This window comes from Meriones unguiculatus, chromosome 8, assembly GCF_030254825.1.
Source record: "Meriones unguiculatus strain TT.TT164.6M chromosome 8, Bangor_MerUng_6.1, whole genome shotgun sequence".
Taxonomy (NCBI): Eukaryota; Metazoa; Chordata; class Mammalia; order Rodentia; family Muridae; genus Meriones; species Meriones unguiculatus.
In genome coordinates this window covers 93,760,848-93,779,676 of record NC_083356.1, presented here as the reverse complement: position 1 = coordinate 93,779,676, position 18,829 = coordinate 93,760,848, and the positions used below count along the sequence as shown (strand labels likewise).

At 39.1% G+C, this 18,829-nt stretch overlaps 2 protein-coding genes across 10 annotated transcripts in view; one reads left to right on the top strand and one right to left on the bottom strand.

Annotated features, from left to right (window-relative positions):
* Arl6ip6 (ADP ribosylation factor like GTPase 6 interacting protein 6) overlaps positions 1-15,950 on the bottom strand; it is a 31,843-nt gene extending 15,893 nt beyond the window's left edge. Inside the window, exons 1-3 of the mRNA XM_021662898.2 lie at positions 15,214-15,950; positions 13,767-13,820; positions 5,208-5,340 (exon numbers count right to left, since the gene is read on the bottom strand). Coding sequence (XP_021518573.1) covers positions 5,208-5,340; positions 13,767-13,820; positions 15,214-15,613 — 587 coding nt within the window. The 5' untranslated portion in view covers positions 15,614-15,950. The remainder of the gene's footprint in view (positions 1-5,207; positions 5,341-13,766; positions 13,821-15,213) is intronic.
* A 66-nt stretch (positions 15,951-16,016) lies between these two features.
* Prpf40a (pre-mRNA processing factor 40 homolog A) overlaps positions 16,017-18,829 on the top strand; it is a 47,364-nt gene continuing 44,551 nt past the window's right edge. For 2 of the 9 annotated variants that reach the window (XM_060390175.1, XM_060390174.1), the window contains exons 1-2: positions 16,017-16,673; positions 17,769-17,900. In XM_060390175.1, coding sequence (XP_060246158.1) covers positions 16,398-16,673; positions 17,769-17,900 — 408 coding nt within the window. In that variant the 5' untranslated portion in view covers positions 16,017-16,397. Of the gene's footprint in view, positions 16,800-17,767; positions 17,901-18,829 lie in introns of those variants that run through there. The other 7 variants (XM_060390172.1, XM_060390170.1, XM_060390173.1 and 4 more) reach the window with 5 other exon arrangements.

Sequence of the window (18,829 nt, the reverse complement as noted above, 5' to 3'; positions counted from 1 at the left end):
TCCTTTCATTTATATTCTTTGATCAGCTTAACCTTGAAATTTGGAAACGTCTAGCAGCAGTTGATTTCCATAATGGAGTTCTCCTTTCTTTTAAGTACAAACTTTTTTTTCTCCTTGGAAATAAATATTGATGCATATTCATAGTATAACATAATTACCTTTCTGACATAATATAATTCCTTAAGGGAATATAGCTCAATGGTAGAATACTTGTTAAGAAAGTCAAAGGCCCAAGTCTCAACGCTCAGCACTTGAAGAAAATTTTTTAAAAAAGAAGCCTTCATAGTATAACTTGTAACTCCCTTCACAATGATTTGAGCTAATTAAGGAAGTCTACAAGCTAATTAACTAAGAAACTGCCACTTTGTATGTTTAGGTTATACAAATTAACTTTGAATGTAAGTACTAAATGTAAAACCAATGAACCAGAAATTACTTAAGTTTGGAACCCTTTGGTTATTTTGTTTTTTTAACCCTACAAAGGTTATAGGGGTATAAATTGTTAAATTTGACTTCTGACCTAAACAATGGACATTTTCTTTAAGTTAGCAACAATATTTTAAAAAAATTTCCACTAAATTTATTACTAGTCTACAAAAAAATTGTTGTAATTAAATAGTTTTATATTTAGCATGTGGAACAACTGCAAGCTTACAGACCATTCTACATGGTGCATAGAGGCAGTATGAAATGTGTGCAGTTTAAAGTAGACAACGTAACTGACTTGGAGAAAATAGTGAAGATGAGGAGAAATGTTAAAAACAAAGTTTTTACTCAACACTACTGCCATATTATAAAAGTTCAAAGTTAGTTGTCAACAGAATACCAATTAGTGAAACTCTTCCTACTGATTTACTTTGTAATATAAAAGTCAGTGAGGCAATCCCAAGAGTCAGATGCATTATTACACACAAAAATGTGCGAGTTACTTCAGTTGTTGGGCCTTGGGTTCTTCATGTTATAAAAATAAAAGAACATGCCGGGCAACGGTGGCACATACCTTTCCTCCCAGGGGGAGGCAGAGACAGGTAGATCTCTCAGTTTCACAACAGCCAGGTAAGGGAGGGAGGGAGGAAGAAAGGAAGGAAAGGAGGGAGAGAGAGAAAAGAGAAAGAAAGGAAGGAAGAAAGAAAGAACAGTTCTAATGATAACATCTATGGTGGCTGAGGGAGTTGGCTTCTCTATGAGCTTTATTTGGAATCCCTAGGCCATCTCTACTATTAAAACGTTAGTTTAAAAGTTGTACTTTTAGGAAAAATTCAAGTGCAAAGTAGATATTCTACCTAACTTCTCCAATTACAAAGATTTAAGTAAAATGTCTAGTTCTGCCACTGGCCTATCTTAGAATGAACCTCAAAAGTTAAAGGTCTAGGTTCTCCTGGTATGTATTAATTTTATATGGATAGGTACCTTATGTAAATGCCATAATGTGATATAATAACTATGTAAATACTTTATTTGCCTGCCTGGAACTGACTCATAAGACCCATAAATGAAGGAATGAGTTGGAGATATTATGAGACACTGTGAGGAAAAATAATAAATTACACGTGATTGTTATAGCAAATTATAACCTAATGGCAACTAAGGGGTGCTGTAGATACTCCATGAAATCCAAACTTCTGCTTTGTTCTCTAACAATGCACATTCCAAATAGCTAAGACGAAGTTCTCCATATAATTATTTTAGAAGTACAGCAGAGCAAAATTTTCACTTTTACAGAAGCTCTGTTGGAATAAAAGATTAAGAAAGGTACATTTTCAAAAAAGTACTTAGTGGACTTTGACAGGAAGATGGTGCCATGCATTTGGTTTTGTTTGTTTGTTTGTTTGTTTTTCTTTGTTTTGTTTTGGACACAGCTTTTCTGCAGCCTTGGCTGTCCTGGACTCACTTTGTAGACCAGGCTGGCTTTGAACTCACAGAAATCCATCTGCCTCTGCCTCCCTGAGTGCTGGGATTACAGGCATGCACGACATGCCAGGCTGGCACCATGCATTTGTAAACTTCGCTAAATTGAAAAGATACATTGTGGAAGGCAAGACAGTTCAACAGGCAAAAAGAATACGTCATCTGAAGCTATCTCATTTTAATGACTAAGCTTGGAAGAACTGAGTTCAATTCCTAGAACCCTCATGGTGGAAGGGGAGAACTGACTCCTTCAAAAAGTTGTCCTTTGACCTTCACGGATATGCTATGGTTCGTAAACATGCTGCTCTTTCTGAAATCCTGAGTTCAATTCCCAGCAACGACACAGTGGCTCACAACCATCTATAATGAGATCTGGTGCCCTCTTCTGGCCTGAAGGTGTATGTGCAGACAGAACATTGTATACATAATAAATAAATAAATCTTTAGCTGGGCGATGATGGCACACACCTTTGATCCCAGTATTTGGGAGGCAGAGGCAGGAGGATCTTTGTGAGTCAGAAGCCAGCCTGGTCAACAAAGCAAGTCCAGGACAGCCAGGGCTTGATACATAGAGAAACCCTGCCCCGGAAAAAAACAAAAAAACCCAACCCCCCCCCCAAAAAAAACAACCAAAAAACAAAAAAACCAAACCCAAACAAATAAACAAATCATGTTTTACTCTACGAAGACTACCAAGACTATTTAAATAAACCAATTACATTTATGAAATGACTATCATGAAAAATAATATATACATGGTGATCCCAGTTCCCATTTCTGAAATAATCATAAAAAGCATAAAGAATGGAAAAACATCCATTAAAATGTTGATAGTAATTTTCCTGATTAGTTATTTCCATTATCTTAATACACACACATACACACCCCACACTTGTAGTTTTCTCCTTCCCTCCTACCTTCTCTCTTTCTGACACAAGGTCTCATGTATGTCAGACTGCATTCAAACTTGCTTTGTAGTCCAAGAATGGCCTTGAACTCACTGGGATTATAAACATACAACTACACGCTGTGCAGTGCTAGGGATGAACCCAGGCCACATGCATACTAAGCAAGCACTCTAGCAACTGGGATACATTCACAAGGCTGTCCTACTATCAACAAAGACTCAGAATTATTTTTAAACAAGCAAGAAATATGCTTATATTAACCTTATTTTAGGCAGTAAGATAACATATAACCTATTAGAAAATTATTTATTTTAAAACATCTGATACATTAGGGAAATATATCTGACTTCTAAGTAAACAGTTTGAAGATTTCAGCATTTTTCATGAGTCTATTTTCCTGTGCAAGGACTCACTCTACTGGCTACACAGAGAAAATATAGTCAGACATTTATGAAGCGAGTGATTAACTTTCATGAACACTAGAGGGCGATGTTTTTGTTTTCAAACAATATCATTGTTTATGTGTATACTTGAATGCATACTTAAATTTCACTTGAATATAAAATCATTTTGTGTTTTATATTTTTATTTCCTAAAAAAATTAACATAAGCACAGCATATTTAAATATATTTTATAGGTGTTTTAATACTTTCTTTTTTTTCGAGACAGGGTTTCTTTGTGTAGCCTTGGCTGTCCTGGACTCACTTTGTACACAAGGCTGGCCTCAAACTCTCCACCTCTCTCTGCCTCCCTGAGTGCTGGGATTACAGGCATGCACCACTTCACCTGGCTTGCGTTTTAAAACTTTTAAGACTAGATGGCGAAGTGCACCAAGTTCGTGATCTGAAACTATTTCATGTTAACTACTAAACATTTGACAACTGAGGTTCTTTATTTCTTCTTACAATTTAATTAAAATGTTAATTTATTAAAACTTAATACAATTAGTTAACTGATCTTTAAAAGAACACTAAAACTCTTTAACCCTCAAAACTCTAATTGCCTAAAGAGCTGAAAATACAGAACTAGCATTCAGAGAAGAAGTCAAATATAAATTTTTAAAAATTGAGCATTTTACAAGTTTTACAGTCTTTCTTAAAGGTACTGGGTATTAATGGGCACCCAAACAAGTTTGAACTCTTTTATGAATCAGTCAAATAAGCTTTCTTACTGAATGCTATCCAAGTAATCTGTGGGATGGTATATCCTGATTATAAACTCAGTATATTTAATTATTAATTAAATATTTATTCACATCAAATTGTATTCATATACAATTTACATTTCAGATATACTTAAGAATTTATGAAACATTCCAAACATGCATACAGGTATACTTTTTTTTTTCCATAAAATATGTATTGTCACATTTTGCTTAAAGTAGAACTAAAATTTTTACACACATATTTTGAGGTAGCAAAATACATGGAAGTTTACTAATAATGAAAGTAATACCTAGCTGGTGCGTGCCTATAATACCAACACTCATGAGGCAGGCAAGCATTTGTGAGTCTGAGGCCAGCCTGGTCTACAAAGCAAGTCCAGGACAGCCAAGGCTACAGAGAAACCCTGGAAAAAAAAAAAAAAAAAAAAAAAGGCAAACAGACTAGCAATTCACTATTACAGCTTCACCTTTACAGAGCCCTTCAAACAGATACTCTGCCTAACAAGTGGGCTAGAGTTGGCAATAACAGTAATGGCTGTGATGATACATATACATTTAACTGAATTCATTTTCACGCCTTCCCCCTCCCTCCCAATTCTATTTGTAGAAAACATATCTTTGCTTAACTCTCTGCAAATAATATTTCAGGTTGAAGTCCTATAGCACTAGTTTCCAATTTTCTCTGAAACACAAGACAAAACAGTGCAAAGAAATACCACTACAAAAACCACGTCTACTCTAGTCTGGATCTCTACACTGGGCACTAAATATGCAAGTTTATTAAAATATGACATGCAAATCCTGAAGAAAAGTCTAACTCAAGAAATGAAATGTTAAGTCTGACCACACACAAGACTAAAACTTTTCAAAACTTTGCCATTTTGACTTTGTAAACTGTTACAAATTGAAATTCCACCCAAAAGAAGTCATGAAATTTTTTCACTTCTTTGATCTATGATTTTCAATATTTTAAAAAATTACATTATCTAGATAGGAAATTTAAAATATCATTTTCTAGATACGTAAAGGCAAGACTCAGACACTAAAAAATACTGTGATTTTGTCTTCTATACTGAAATCTAGAGCTTCAACATATCCTACTTTTATTGTCACAATGCTAGTGTATGCAACAGAAGTAAGACTAACACACATACAAACATACACACACACCCAACATACATATACCCCAATAAAGAAATACACAAACAAACCCAGAAACACTTACTTGAACCTAGCAGGTGAAAGAGGAGTAGGCGGAAACATTCCTGGTTCAAAAGAATCAAAGTAAGTCACTGTCCAAGAAAAGCTACAACAGGAGAATCCAGCAGTCAGAGATATTATCAGCAGAGACCAGAATCCTTAATGGGAAGAGAGAAAAATATTAAAATAATTTAAACCTAGGTCTTCATGTCCAGATGCTGATGTAAATTTCAGAAGAGATTTGAGCTTAGCACATGCTAACCCATGTAAAGTACAAATCATTAGAACACGGTTATAGGTTGTATCAAATATCTTAATGAAATTATATGTACAAATGAAGACAAATTCTACCTAAAAATATAAGAAATTTGGTTTTATGACCTTCAACCACAAAGGAAAATAGTAAAAGCAACTCAGCATTAGCATGTCTTCCACAGTTTTCTTTTAACCTCATGAGCAATAAATAGCTGACATTTGCTACTACTTTGTACTGAGTGCTTTCTTTCATCACAAAACAAGTACTTCTGATATATCAACCAATTGTGGAGTAGCTCCTCTTTATAATTGTCCTATGAAAATATCCTTGCTCAGTATACAAAACAAAGTTGAATTTCAACATACCAAGGAATTGGGAACTTAAACTGGTCAATTTAGAACTTTTTTTTCTCACAGGAATCAAATAAAAAGCATGGTACTATAGTGAACTCAAGTTGAAGAGTAAGGTTGGGAAGCAGAAGAAACAAACTGACAGGACACAGGAATAAATTGATCTGAAGATTTTTAGATACTATTCGAATCATTAAGGATATTAAAGTAATAATGACATTGCAGCCAATCCTGAAGATACCAGATAAGGTAGCGTCAGATGGAAGGGGAGGAGGACCTATCAGTGGACTTGGAAAGGGGCGGGGAGGAGATGAGGGAGGGAGCATGGAATTGGGAATGAGAGAGTGGGATACAGCTGGGATACAAAGTTAATAAACTGTAACTAATATTAAAAAAAATAAAAACTTAATTAAAAAGGGATAATGAACTGTTAATGTAATTCTCTTTAGTTGGAGCAGTTTTATTTATTACAACATATTTATTTTTATTTCACATGCATGAGGGTTTTGCCCACGTATATTTATGTGTATCATGTGTGCCTAGTGCCTGTAACGGTCAGAAGAGTGTCTCAGATCCTCTGAAACTGGGACAATTTTACAGAGGCACATGGGTGTTGGACACCAAGACTCACTCTGGTACAAGACCAGCACAGAATGTGCTTCTCACTGCTGTGCCATCTCTCCAGTCCCTAGTTTATTTTAACTTTTATTTTAAAAAGTCTTTTTTTTTAATTTAATTCATTATAGCTACTCAACAAAATATACTAAGGAACTACCTTTTATTTGGTACAGTGCTACTTAATGGGGACAAAACAGAAAACACATTGTCTTCGCAGAAATTTTGGTGAGAAGAAAATAAGAATGTAAATAAAATAGTTGCTAGCGATTGTGTTAATGCTTTTTTGAATATATTTTATATTTCTATGGTCTCTAGGGAGATAGAATTCATATGGAGGCTGTGGTTCTCAAAAGAATTCTAAAGTTTGTATGTTAAATAATAATACTCATCAGCATACTGCTACCAGATACTGAGTGTTACAGCACCTTGTATTTAACAATCAGTAGGAAAACATGAACTCAGTGGAGCAAAATACATTTAGAAAAGCCAACTAAGTCAGCTTGTAACATAGCAAAAGCTTGTCATAAAAAAAAAAAAATTAAATATTACTGTGGGCTAGGAATGTAGCCCAATGTAAGACCCTTGCCTAGCTGATGGAATTTCTGTAATCGCTAAACTCCCCTGAGTCACAATACATTTAAGTGCAACCTAGAAGGAAAAATGGTTGAATTCATAGCCCACACTCCATACAATAAAATCTAAAACGTATCAATGAACAAGGTATAAACTGGCATGGTGACATAGACCTGTAACTTCAAACTTTGGAGACTGAGACAGTGGGATCATGACCCTGAAGCCAGTCTTCACCTGAACTATACAGGAAAACCTGCTTACAAATTTCATCTAATACAGAGATACATATGTATATGTGCTATATAGGGATAAATCTATACTTTACTTAGGCTGTTGCTTTAAAAAATCTCAGAAGTGATTGAGAATTTAACACTGGTCCTCTGTAGGGAGAAGAAAGGGTGACCAGGAGAAGTCTATTATGGGTATGCTTCATAAGTATTTTAAATTTTGACCCATGTAATTTGGGGAGGGGGGAAGCAGGGTCTTACCATGTAGCTCTGGCTATCCTGGAACTCACTATGTAGACCAGGCTGGCTTTGAACTCAAGATATCCACTTGCCTCTGTCTCCTTAGTGTTAGCAAAAGTGCATGTACCACCACGCCTGGCCCATGTGATTATTTAATCTATTCAAAAAAATCAGAGCAGAACCAAAGCTGGGAATAGTTTAGGTGGTGGATTGCTTGTGTAACATGTATAAAGTACTGGGACCATTCCCAGTGGTGGGATGCTGTAATCCTAGCACTGGGGAGGTGAAAGCAGAAAGGATCAGAAGATAGGTTCATTCTCCCATATACAAGAGTTGAGGCCCAGTATGAGCTACATGAAACCCAATCTCAAAAATACGAAAGTAAACCCAGGTTCCAAAATTGTTTCTTTAGTAAGACAGTCCCTTTTAAACATAAGAGGGGCAGGAAAGTTGTACCATAGTGTATGTATCATCATATTCTGACTGTTCTTCGAAAGCAAGTTTACCAAGGTACTCTTACTAAAACGTTCACGAGTTGCTTTCAGAGCTCCAGAAAGAAATACAAGGAACACCAAAAGATGACAGGAATTAGCAATTTCCTGGCTACCCAAAAATGATGTACCACAGAAAATTTTATCAAAAGGCAGGTAAGAAATATGTGCGTTGCACTGTTTGTAAATCATGTGAAATTTAGAACACTGACAATGTTGATATGTAAAAAGCAAAGTAATTAAACAATAAGAAAATGTACAAGTGCTTTGAAGCACTGACCCACATGTTTTCTCCTGATAGTTCCTCTTTTCTTGACACCTCCTGTTTTCGTTACCCCACAAGAAGTGTGTGGCAAAGCAAAAAGGAGAAATACCTTATCGTTGGCTTTTATCTTGTGAAATTACAAAGCTAGTATACAGATTTAATCAGGGATAAAAAAGTAAACATAATACTTCTTTGAAGAGAAAAAATAATGAACTGTTTGGGAAACAGATGAAGTGTTTATATGGAACACAAAAAAAGATGTTCCTACTTAGAATAAAGTGCACTAAACCTGTGATATGAAGAAGGAAGGGATTCTTGACACGGCCATCCAGAAAAAGCTATACACTAGGCATAGTTAGTGTTTTGTACATCTTGGGAGCTGGCCCAAGAGTCATTCTGCATATATCTCTAAGTAGGATACAGAAATAGCAGATGGTCCTGTGATCTAATACTATATTTAAAGGACATCCAAAACAGAATGCTAGATATTTCAACAGTAACTCACTTCACCAAATGTCATTAGAATGCACCTCAATTTCAAAACGCTGAAACAGTACCCAAGTCTAGGATCTTGGCCCAACCTGGAATCAGGAATCACAGTAAAGGCTGACACTCAACCTTGTTACTTAGTGAGGACATGGCAGAAATTACAAAATTTTGTGAACTACAATTTAGTAATGTTTTTATTGGAAAGTGTTATTTGTTGCTTAATTAAATGAGCATCTCCAAAATGAGGTAAACATAATAAAAAAGTTCACTCTAAGATTAATACAATTTATACAGACTCTAAAATAAACATGCTAATCAAGGGGAAAAAAAAAATCAAGATTACAGTCAGCTATGAAACTTCTAGATACCTAAAAAAGATAAAGAAGAAAATAACACCTAAAACTAAGCATCTGGCTACTTAAAAACCAATCAGGCCTTTCTGTCTCAGAGCTTTCAGAGCACACCTGTCAATTTTACTGTAACTCTTCTTCTGAGTAGCCATCTCGTTTTTTCTGTGGCTACTATTTATATAAATGAATTTTGTCATAAAGAGCTGTTACACAATCGTGTACAAAGTATTCTTGAGATTGCCTATACTGATTATTATTGTACAATCTCGGCACTGTCTCATCATGGACATTTAAATTACTTCTATATTCATTCTGAAGTAATCAAAAGCTACATGACTGGGAAGCCATGTCATAACAGTAAGGCTAAGGCTGCACTGCAACTGTAGTCTAACTGTGCCCACAGTTCTGAGAATTTAAGGAAAACAAGAACAAAAACAAAATAACTCATCTGTAAATAAGCAAAAAAGCCACAGGTGTTATATCCAAAAACTTTGTCATGATAGCTCCAAAGTGAATCCTCAGGTAACATTTTAATACTATTTTTAAATTCATTTAACTATTTACTTTAGATGAAAAACTGAAGGTACATGAAACAAAGTTAAAGTCTTCTTTCCCGAAGTAATTTTTTACATCATCTCTACAAATAGTTAACTCGGAGTTTGTTGGTATCTTTGTAAAAGCTAGTAGATTCTGGGAACATAACACATAGAGTACTCGGGTGAAGCTATTTTCTCTATATATTGACCAGAAATTTCCCATTTTTCACAGGGCAGTCTATGTTGAAGGCTTTTCTTATCTGTACACACAGTCTCACCACATGTGTTTTTCAGACTTTTCACTATTACAAAAAAAAAAAAAAAAAAAAAAAAAAGAAATTGTAAATAACATTCTGGACTCAGCACATTAGAGGAGTATGTCACAGATTTTCAATGTGAAGTGCTATCAAAGGTACAGACCTTTAAGTACATCTATCTTTAACTCATTAATTAGTTGACACATGATGACACTTTTTATCTTTCCATCAACTGAAACTTTCTTGGCTTAATATTTTCAACTAATGCAAAAACCGGGGAGAGTGTAAATATCCTACTCAAACCCTTTTGTTAGTTTATCTTTCAAAATACACTAGTTTGAAGGTATAGTTACTTTTCAAATAAATGTTAGCAACTGTCTGTGTTTCTATGAACTTTTTTGTACTAAAAAGTTGAGAGAAAAGTATGATGAATTCATATGTATACATCATTCAACTTTAAAGAACTAACCAACAGCCAACTCTTCTTTTCACCTGCTTATTCAAGATACCGGAGCAAACAGTCTCATGGAGGTTTTTTGTTTTGTTTTTCTTTTTTTAGAACTAAGATACTGATTGATATAAAATGGTTTAAAAATATTAAGATTCTAATATATTAAAAATATTAACATGACTGTTAACCTAAAGTTAAAAATGTATGATGTGACCACACAATTTTAAGTCAATTTAAAATTGTGCTTCCCTCCCACCTCCTCTCATAGCTAATTTTAGAGAATGGGGCTTATGGACCAAATTGGCTGTGATATTGTTATGTAGCTAAGGATAACCTTGAACTTCTGATCCTTCTGTTTCTGCCTCTCAACATGCATTACCAAGCCTTGCTAAAATTTGTTCTTTTAAAAGTATTGTTCTTGACAGTTACACTTGATACAAATATTAAACAACCCATAATCCAAACCCCTGATAACCTGTCATTTTTGTTACATCCTTCTAGACTACTGATTTTCGTTTTCTCTTTCCTCTAGTAATTCTTTTAAGGTTATGCAATTTTACAAAGATGGTACTACAGCACAAAGTAACATGTCAGTGAATGTTTAGGTGAAATAGTTACGTTACCCTATACAAATACAAATATTTGTACTTTTCCGTAATCGTTTGTGGGTTTAATTGGAGGAATCATACATTGGAAAAATCAAATTCTGAGTTTACAATTTTTCACCTTAAGGAAGAATTGAGCTTTTTTAACACCTATTTAACTCTGGGTCATTTTCAGACCTTTGGCTTTTCTTTGAAACTTTAACTATATTTCTAAAATTTTGCAGCATAAAGTCATGATGGTTGGAGCCTCATTTATTCCTCTGAAAAAGAACTCTTGAAATTTTCAATGAAGTTCACTTAAGATTAAAATCAGAATTTGTCAATTATTTCTTCCCTTAAAACATAGGCAAAGATTCTTAGAATCTTGTCAGGTATACCAACTATACAAGCAGCTTTAATAAGTCAAATCTGGTCTTGTTAAAGGATGACAGGCACATGTGTAATCACATTTAGAAGCTGTGTTTGTTTGTATTTATGTATACAAGTGTATAGGTCAGCTGATTGGTTTTATTCTGATCTAGGAGTCTTCCTATGCTGCCTAGCTCCTGAGATCAAGCAATCCATCACCTTCAGCTTTCCAAGGTACATAACAGACCCAATCTAGAAGCTTCATAAGTCACTAAAAGCTGAGTATCAAGTCTCACACTATAATTTTTGTATGGTAGAAACTATGACACACATATAAAAACACTAGCTCTACATATTTTATGTTAAGCGTTTTCTTCTAAAGGCAATTCCATGTACTCCCCTAATGATTTTTCCAGGTTTGCCAAAACTGAAAGGTAATCAGACTATATCCTAGGAAATTATTAGACTGCAGGAAGTTACACAAAATTATGCAACATTGGAAATAGAACAAAGTTGTCATTTGTGAGAAAACTTCTAAAACTACAACAGATGTAAAATCCAACAGGCAAAACTAAATAATTTAATATTGTATGTGTTTAGCACAATCATTCTTGCCTGAGAACAATCTTAAAAGAGGAATGAGTGATATATCTTATTAAACAAGTAATTTTATTAATCTCTTGGAAAACTAAGTTCAAAGTAAGGGATGATGTGCAAGAAAGTTTTAAAAGAAGAGCTCTCATATGTAAATTCTCCAGTGTGATCAATGCCATTCAAAGAGTTTTAACCACCCAGCCTGATGACCTCAGGCTGAAAAGTTATGCTGTATTAAAGTCAACCACACCAACTAACTCTCCCACATGCAACCCTTTAAACCAAGCCCTTGGGAGGCAGAAGCACGCAGATCTTTGAGTTTGAGGCCAGGCTAGTTTACAAAGAGTATTGGTTCCAGGAAGGCCAAGGCTACATAGAGAAACCCTGCCTTGAAAACAAAACAAAAACAACTCTCCCAAATGTTCTTCTACTGCCATAACAAACTTTTTCTTTAAAAATAAAACAAAATAATAATTACAACAAAAAATAAATAGTACAAACAGGCTTCTCTTGAACAGTTTTTTCAGGGGAACACAGATGACTAAACTGCAGTATTTAGCAACTTTAGCGGTAAACTCTGAACTGCAAGCCAGCCCCCAATTAGTTTTCCTACCTAAGAGTGGCTGTGGTCGTGGCGTCTCTTCACAGCAACAGGGCATTGATTAAGACAGTACACAATACTTATAACCTAGTTGAAATTTTCAATGTTTATTCAAAACTTAGGCTGTTTTTTAAATGTCTTTAAAAGGATAAAGATATAATAACCTAGGCACTTCCTTGTGTTATGATAATGAATCATTTTTTTTCTTGTTTGAAGGACACTCACTAGAATTGGCTTCTCTACCGTCTCAAGGAAAAAGTTTACTTAGAGGTCTACTGTCAATTCAAAAGACTTTGTAAGGCTGGCTGTGCATTTATTTTCAGAGAATTCAAGCTCAAAGAAATATACAGATAAGTATTGCCACAATCACCTCAATTTTATCAGTAACTTAATAATCTTTGCAGTGCTTCTCTGAAACAACTGTTTGTTTTGGTGGTGCTGGAGATCAGAACATATGTGCTAAATAAAGTATCTATCACTGAACTACACACTCAACCCAGATTTTTTAAAGAATGCTTTTCTGTTGGAAAAGATCATCTGTCCACATGCTATAAAGACATATTTCCTATAGGCCAAACTATGCTTACTTTAAAATTAATCCCCATAAATCTGACTGAGCTAACCTGGCCAGTGACACTGACTGTATTTACTCTACAGTTGGTCAGAGGCTCATACAGCTTCCTGTCTTTGCACAGTTGTTTCTGCTGCAAAAATAGTTGTTTTCCTCATTCCTAAATTTTAATAGTAAAATACCTCAAACAGGTAAAGTTCTAAACTCTTTAAAATCATCCATAAGAGCGACAGAGACCATTAATAAACCTCTTCAGCAGAAAGCTATAAACTACATAATGCATGACATCTTGGACAACAGAAACTCAGCCGACTTACCTAGCATTAATAATTCTTGCTTTAAAATTTTTATCTCAAGACACACTGCTTACAGAAAAAACTGTGGGCATTAAATTCTTATGAAGTCTGTTTCAGATACTTACGTTGGCTAAATCTGTGGGCAAGTTTCTAGTTCTAAATCCCTGAAGCACTACAGGGAGCCTCCTGGAGAACATACTTAGAAACTACTTGAAGTATTCACTGGATCCAAGTTATGCAAGTTGTGCTGAATTCCATATATACACATTAGTGGCCGGTATACAATTACAGAAAAAAAATCTAACGGAAATCTACCAACATTTACCACAAACATACAAATGAAAACTGCTCCTGAATCAACTACACATGGTATATATAAAATATTTATCCCAAAGTCTGTATAACTTAAACATAATTTGGAAAAACAAAAATAAGTGATTGGATGAATAAAATGATCAGTTCATACCTAATAGCCCAGTATGTATATCATCTTCATTTTTCAAATTTTCTGCATGCAACTCTGTAAATACAAAGAGAGGTTTAGGTAGAAGAATAGTTTTTCTTCATGACATGAATATCCAAACACATTGAACATACTGTTAATTATCAAAAGTACTGGGTTCAACTTCTGGTTTAATACCTACGCTACCTTCAGCAAGCAAATACCTTTACAAGAGTCAACTGCCATAAGAGGGTTTCTCACCTGGGTTTTGAACAATTTGTACAAAAGAAACTTAAGCGCACGGTAGATTTTTACTTCAGTTCCTTGCTCCTTTCTCCAAAATACCAATGTCCTCTACAATAAACTTCTACTTATGGGTATATAACTTTATGCTACAAAAGAAAATTAAACTGTGCGCATGATAAAACTGTCAGGGTTAAAGGGAAAAAAGGTGAAAGGTCAGATTTGAAGCAACAGCAGTCAAACTTTTAAGGTCCACGGTTAACAGCCAATAATATATTTTGAATAAGTAATGTCTTCTCCAAGAAAATCAAATCAAACAAATGAAAACTGTTCAAGAGCCACCTGCAGCCCTTTAGAGACTGGGGGAAAATAAAGCAAAATTGGAGAGATTTAATTTTAATTAGTAACGGTAACACAAGAATTCCGAAGTGTTGGCTCCTTTTAATACAAGATAACTTCCCTCCCAACCCCTCGAGACAGGGTTTCTCTGTAAAGCCTTGTAAACCAGGCTGGCCTCGAACCCAGAGATCCGCCTGCCTCTGGCTCCCTGAACACTGGAATCAATGGTGTGCGCCACCAAAGCCCGGCTAAGATACTCCTTTGTTTTTTTGTTTTGAGGTTTCTATTTCTCTTTCCACTATAATGAATACTAAACCACACAACAAATTTGAATAGGGGACGTGCAAAAGGGCCTTTCAGAGCATTCCTATTCGACCATTTGATTTCTGTCACTGTAGAACAGATTCTGTCCTGCAATATAGCTCTATCTGGTTACAAAGCACAAAACAGAAAAAAGTACTCTGCCTATAAAAGTAGAGATTCGGGATGCGGGGGAGAAATCCTTGTCCTTCAATTTATCTATGTTCGGAGAAGTGTATACATAGCGCGTCTCGAAATATTCATGATCAACTGTAGAAAATACACAGACTGTTTTGGTTACATGCACTTCTCACGATCCTTTTAAAAGCAGGGACTCTGATTTAACGGACGTGCTTATGTGTTCAATGCCTTTACGGCACTTAAGAGTGTGGATTTACTCCAAGATCCTTTCTAACCGGTTCTCACTATGGAGCGGGGACCTCCACCTCGCGGGAGAAGACAAAAGGAGGAAGGGCAAGGAAAGACACAGTTTGGAGGGAAAGCTTTGGGAGGAAGCTGTGAATGGGGGCGAGTGATGTGCCGGCTCGACCTGACTCCGGACACACTTTCGAGGCCTGGGCTTCGGTACCTTTAACGACCAGGTAGGCGATGGCGAGGAGGAAAGCAAGGAGGGCGGCGAACAGCAGCGAGCAGAGGATGGAAAGGACCTGGATGGGCCACCGCCGAGCCTGGGTCCGGCTGGCCGCGGTGGCCGGGAAGAGGCCGTTGCGCTTCTCCGGCAGCACCGGCGACCCGTCCCCGACCCGCGGGCACGGCGGGGCTCTCCGGAGCTCCGACAACGCCCCGGCCGAGAACTCTGCCCGCAGGTCGCGGGCCACTCGGTCGCATCCCTCGTCCTCGTCGACTTCGCCCCCACCCCGGCTATCCCCCGGCGTGAAGCCGGAGCGCGCGGGCCGCGTCGCAGGACCTGGGGTGACCAGGCGGCGCCTCCGCGCGGCCGCGGACCTCGCGCTCTCCACGAACGACATGGCGGGAAAGGCTGAGAGACCCGCGGAGGTCGAGCGGCCGCCGCCGCCACGCCCCCTCCCCGGCGGCAGCCAATCAGCGACGGCCGTCGGCGGGACCAACCACGGCGCGGGGAGAGCTGGGGGGTGGGGGAGCGCGCGAGCCGCGGTCCAGAGCTTCCTCTTCCGGATGCGCCGCGGGTGGGGCGGGGGAGGGGAAGACTGGAGCGCGCCCCCGCGGCCCGCGACCCATGAGTACACACGACCTAACCTAGCCGGCCCTTCCCGGTCCTCCGGGCGCACACCGCCCGCCCCCTACAGCAGCAGCCTCCCGCTCAGCTCCGCGGCCTCCTCGCCGCCAATCGCCGCCTCCCTCTGGCGAGTTAGCCCCGCCCCTCGCCGCGCCCTCCCTTCGCCCTGGCGCGCCCTCGGCGTCGGGCGGGCGCGCGCGCGCGCGAAGCTCGAGGACGGGCCCCCCCGCCCCCGCCCCCACTCCGCCCCCGGGGCCTAGGCGCCCCCTCCTCCGCCAGCCGCGCGCGCGCGCGCACTAGGCCGCTAACGCCGGGTGCCGCTTTCCCCGCCCCCACCCCACCCTGGGCGGCCTCAGGTTTGTGGGGCGAACGTGACTAGGGCGGGGAGGGGGTGGCGAAGGTGTCAGGACGCCACTGCCCCACCCCCGGCGGGGTGAGGCGGCCCAAGCCCGGGAAGCTGGGGCCCGGCCGCGTCCCCTTTCCTGGGGGAAGTTGGTGGAGTTTTCCCGGCAGAGCGCTCGACGCAGAAACTTCCTCCGTCCCCCTCCCCCCTCTCCATGCAGGCGGCGCCGAGCGAGGCTGAGGCTGGGGGCGAATCGCCGCGGAGCTGCGTGTCGGCCGCGCGCTCTGATTGGACAGTCGGGAAGCCTGTCAGTTTATTGGCCCCGCTGGTCCCGCCCCGCAGCTCAGGGCAGCCTTTACCCTTTGGCCCCGGCGGGCGTCAGCCACTCAGATCGCTTCTTGTTGGTATGTGTAGCGGCAGTGGCCGCCGACGGAGCAGTCTGAGCCCGACGATGAGGCCGGGGACTGGAGCCGAGCGCGGAGGCCTCATGGTGAGTGAAATGGAGAGCCAACCTCCCTCGCGGGGTCCCGGGGACGGGGAGCGGAGATTGTCCGGCTCAAACCTGTGCTCCAGTTCTTGGGTTTCTGCTGACGGCTTCCTGAGGAGACGGCCCTCGGTAAGGGATCGGCGGGGCAGGGGAAAGCGGCACAATGAAAACCCGAGTCAGAGAAACAGGAAGCTTCCTCCCCAAGGAGAGGAGTACACCAGGAAGAGCTCCAGATGGTGGGCTGCGTCCCGGGGGACGGCGTGGAGCCGGGCGGGAATGCACAAAGGAGGCTGTGGGACCTGGGACGTTCCAGTGGTCTCGGCCTAGGCAGATGCCTCAGGACGGCGCCGGCCCCGGGGGCGCCGTGCATCTACCCGGGAGACTTAAGTCTGTAGGACTTACCGAGAGGCTGCCATCTATTCTCCGGTAGTCGCGGTGGTTTGCAGGGTTGAGGAATTCTGTTGGGAGGATTGGCAACGGGTACTTGGTTTCAGGCCAGGAACAATGGACATACAAATGTAAAGAACGTATTAAATCTTAAGCTGCCTTTTTAGAACGGATGAGTTTGTTATTTACGTTTAGTTTCTGGGACGGAATGGCAGTCTCTGGTGTTTTAACTATAGTGAAATATTTGTCTTAGGAACTAGTAATTCCTATTTCCTAGTGAAATACTCGTGGGTACCCACACTGCTTAATGACCAAACCTCATCCAGATTAATGTGATTTAAGTAATATAAGCTGGTTAGATGTATAAAGGGGACAAAGTTGAGGTCACTGTAACATTTTTTAAGTTGAAATAGAATACATAGCCACCAAGTGCAGCCAGTCATTTAACAATTGGTTAACATTGTAGAGGAGTCTGTAATCCACTAATGGCTTTATCTTTTTCATATTTTATTCATTCTCAGGCGCCTTATCATGACCACTCTAGTGAATTCTTTTTGTTTTAAATTAGTATTAGTATATGCTAATCCAGTTAATCACATTGCCTTAATATTGTGCCTTACAGGTCATTTGTTTTTGTTTGGTTTTTGAACTGACATTTGAAAGAAACATTTACTGTGTCTTGCTCATTTTTCATTCTTCACTGTTTTTCAGATGGGGCATCCTGGTATGCATTACGCACCAATGGGAATGCACCCTATGGGTCAGAGAGCAAACATGCCTCCTGTACCTCATGGAATGATGCCACAGATGATGCCTCCTATGGGAGGGCCTCCAATGGGACAAGTAAGAATATGTTTTTTGCTTTTTTTGTTTGTTTGTTTGTGTGTTTTTTACTTATGGCTTATTTTTTGGTCAGTGCTGTACTTGCAGCTGTGTAAAGGCTAGTTTATATCCACAAACTGTTTTCAAACAAGTCAAACCTTACATTGATTGTGGTTGTAATGAAATCTTAAATGTGGTAAGACTACAAAAAACATTTTAATGACTTGCTTAACAAAATTAAGTTAAAAAAAATAATCTTTAAGCCAGGCCGTGATGGCACAAGCCTTTAATCCCAGCACTTTGGGAGGCAGAGGCAGGCGGATCTCTGTGAGTTTCAAGGCCAGCCTTGTCTACAGAATGAGTAAAGGTATACATCTATGCTCTTTAACTTAGTGGCTTTTTCAGGCATTTTAATTATTAATGGTCTAGGAGTAAATATATGTCAAATGATAATTTTATTGAACTGTGTAAATGCATAGCATCAGAAAAATAATAAATATTGGGAATTTTCTTTTAGAATTAATTTTGTTCTTGGAATATCTTCCTCTTGTTTGGGGTGTGGAGGGATTTTTCGGCTCTATTACTAATTCTTCCCTGGACAGTGCCAAATAGGCAGCTCGTTTTCTCCTTAATTTTTTAAAACGACTATTGCTTCTGCACTCCTGCTTGTGCGTTGCCCCTTGCATCTCTAGCACAAAACGTAAATGGACATTTTGTGGGAGTTTTTTGGATTAAAAGATTTTACACTGACTCAGTGACACTAGTAGACAGACCTTCTAGAGAAGTGTTCAAGAAAGGCAAGAGATTCAGTTCTTTGAACCGTTGTGTCCTATGCTAGGTTCTATACTGATTCACAGATCCTTGGGTGGGCTGGGTTATTTCAATTGAATGTCTTGATAAACCCTGAAAATATTCCGTTAGCAAACTACTTTGGAAAGCTAGTTGTATAT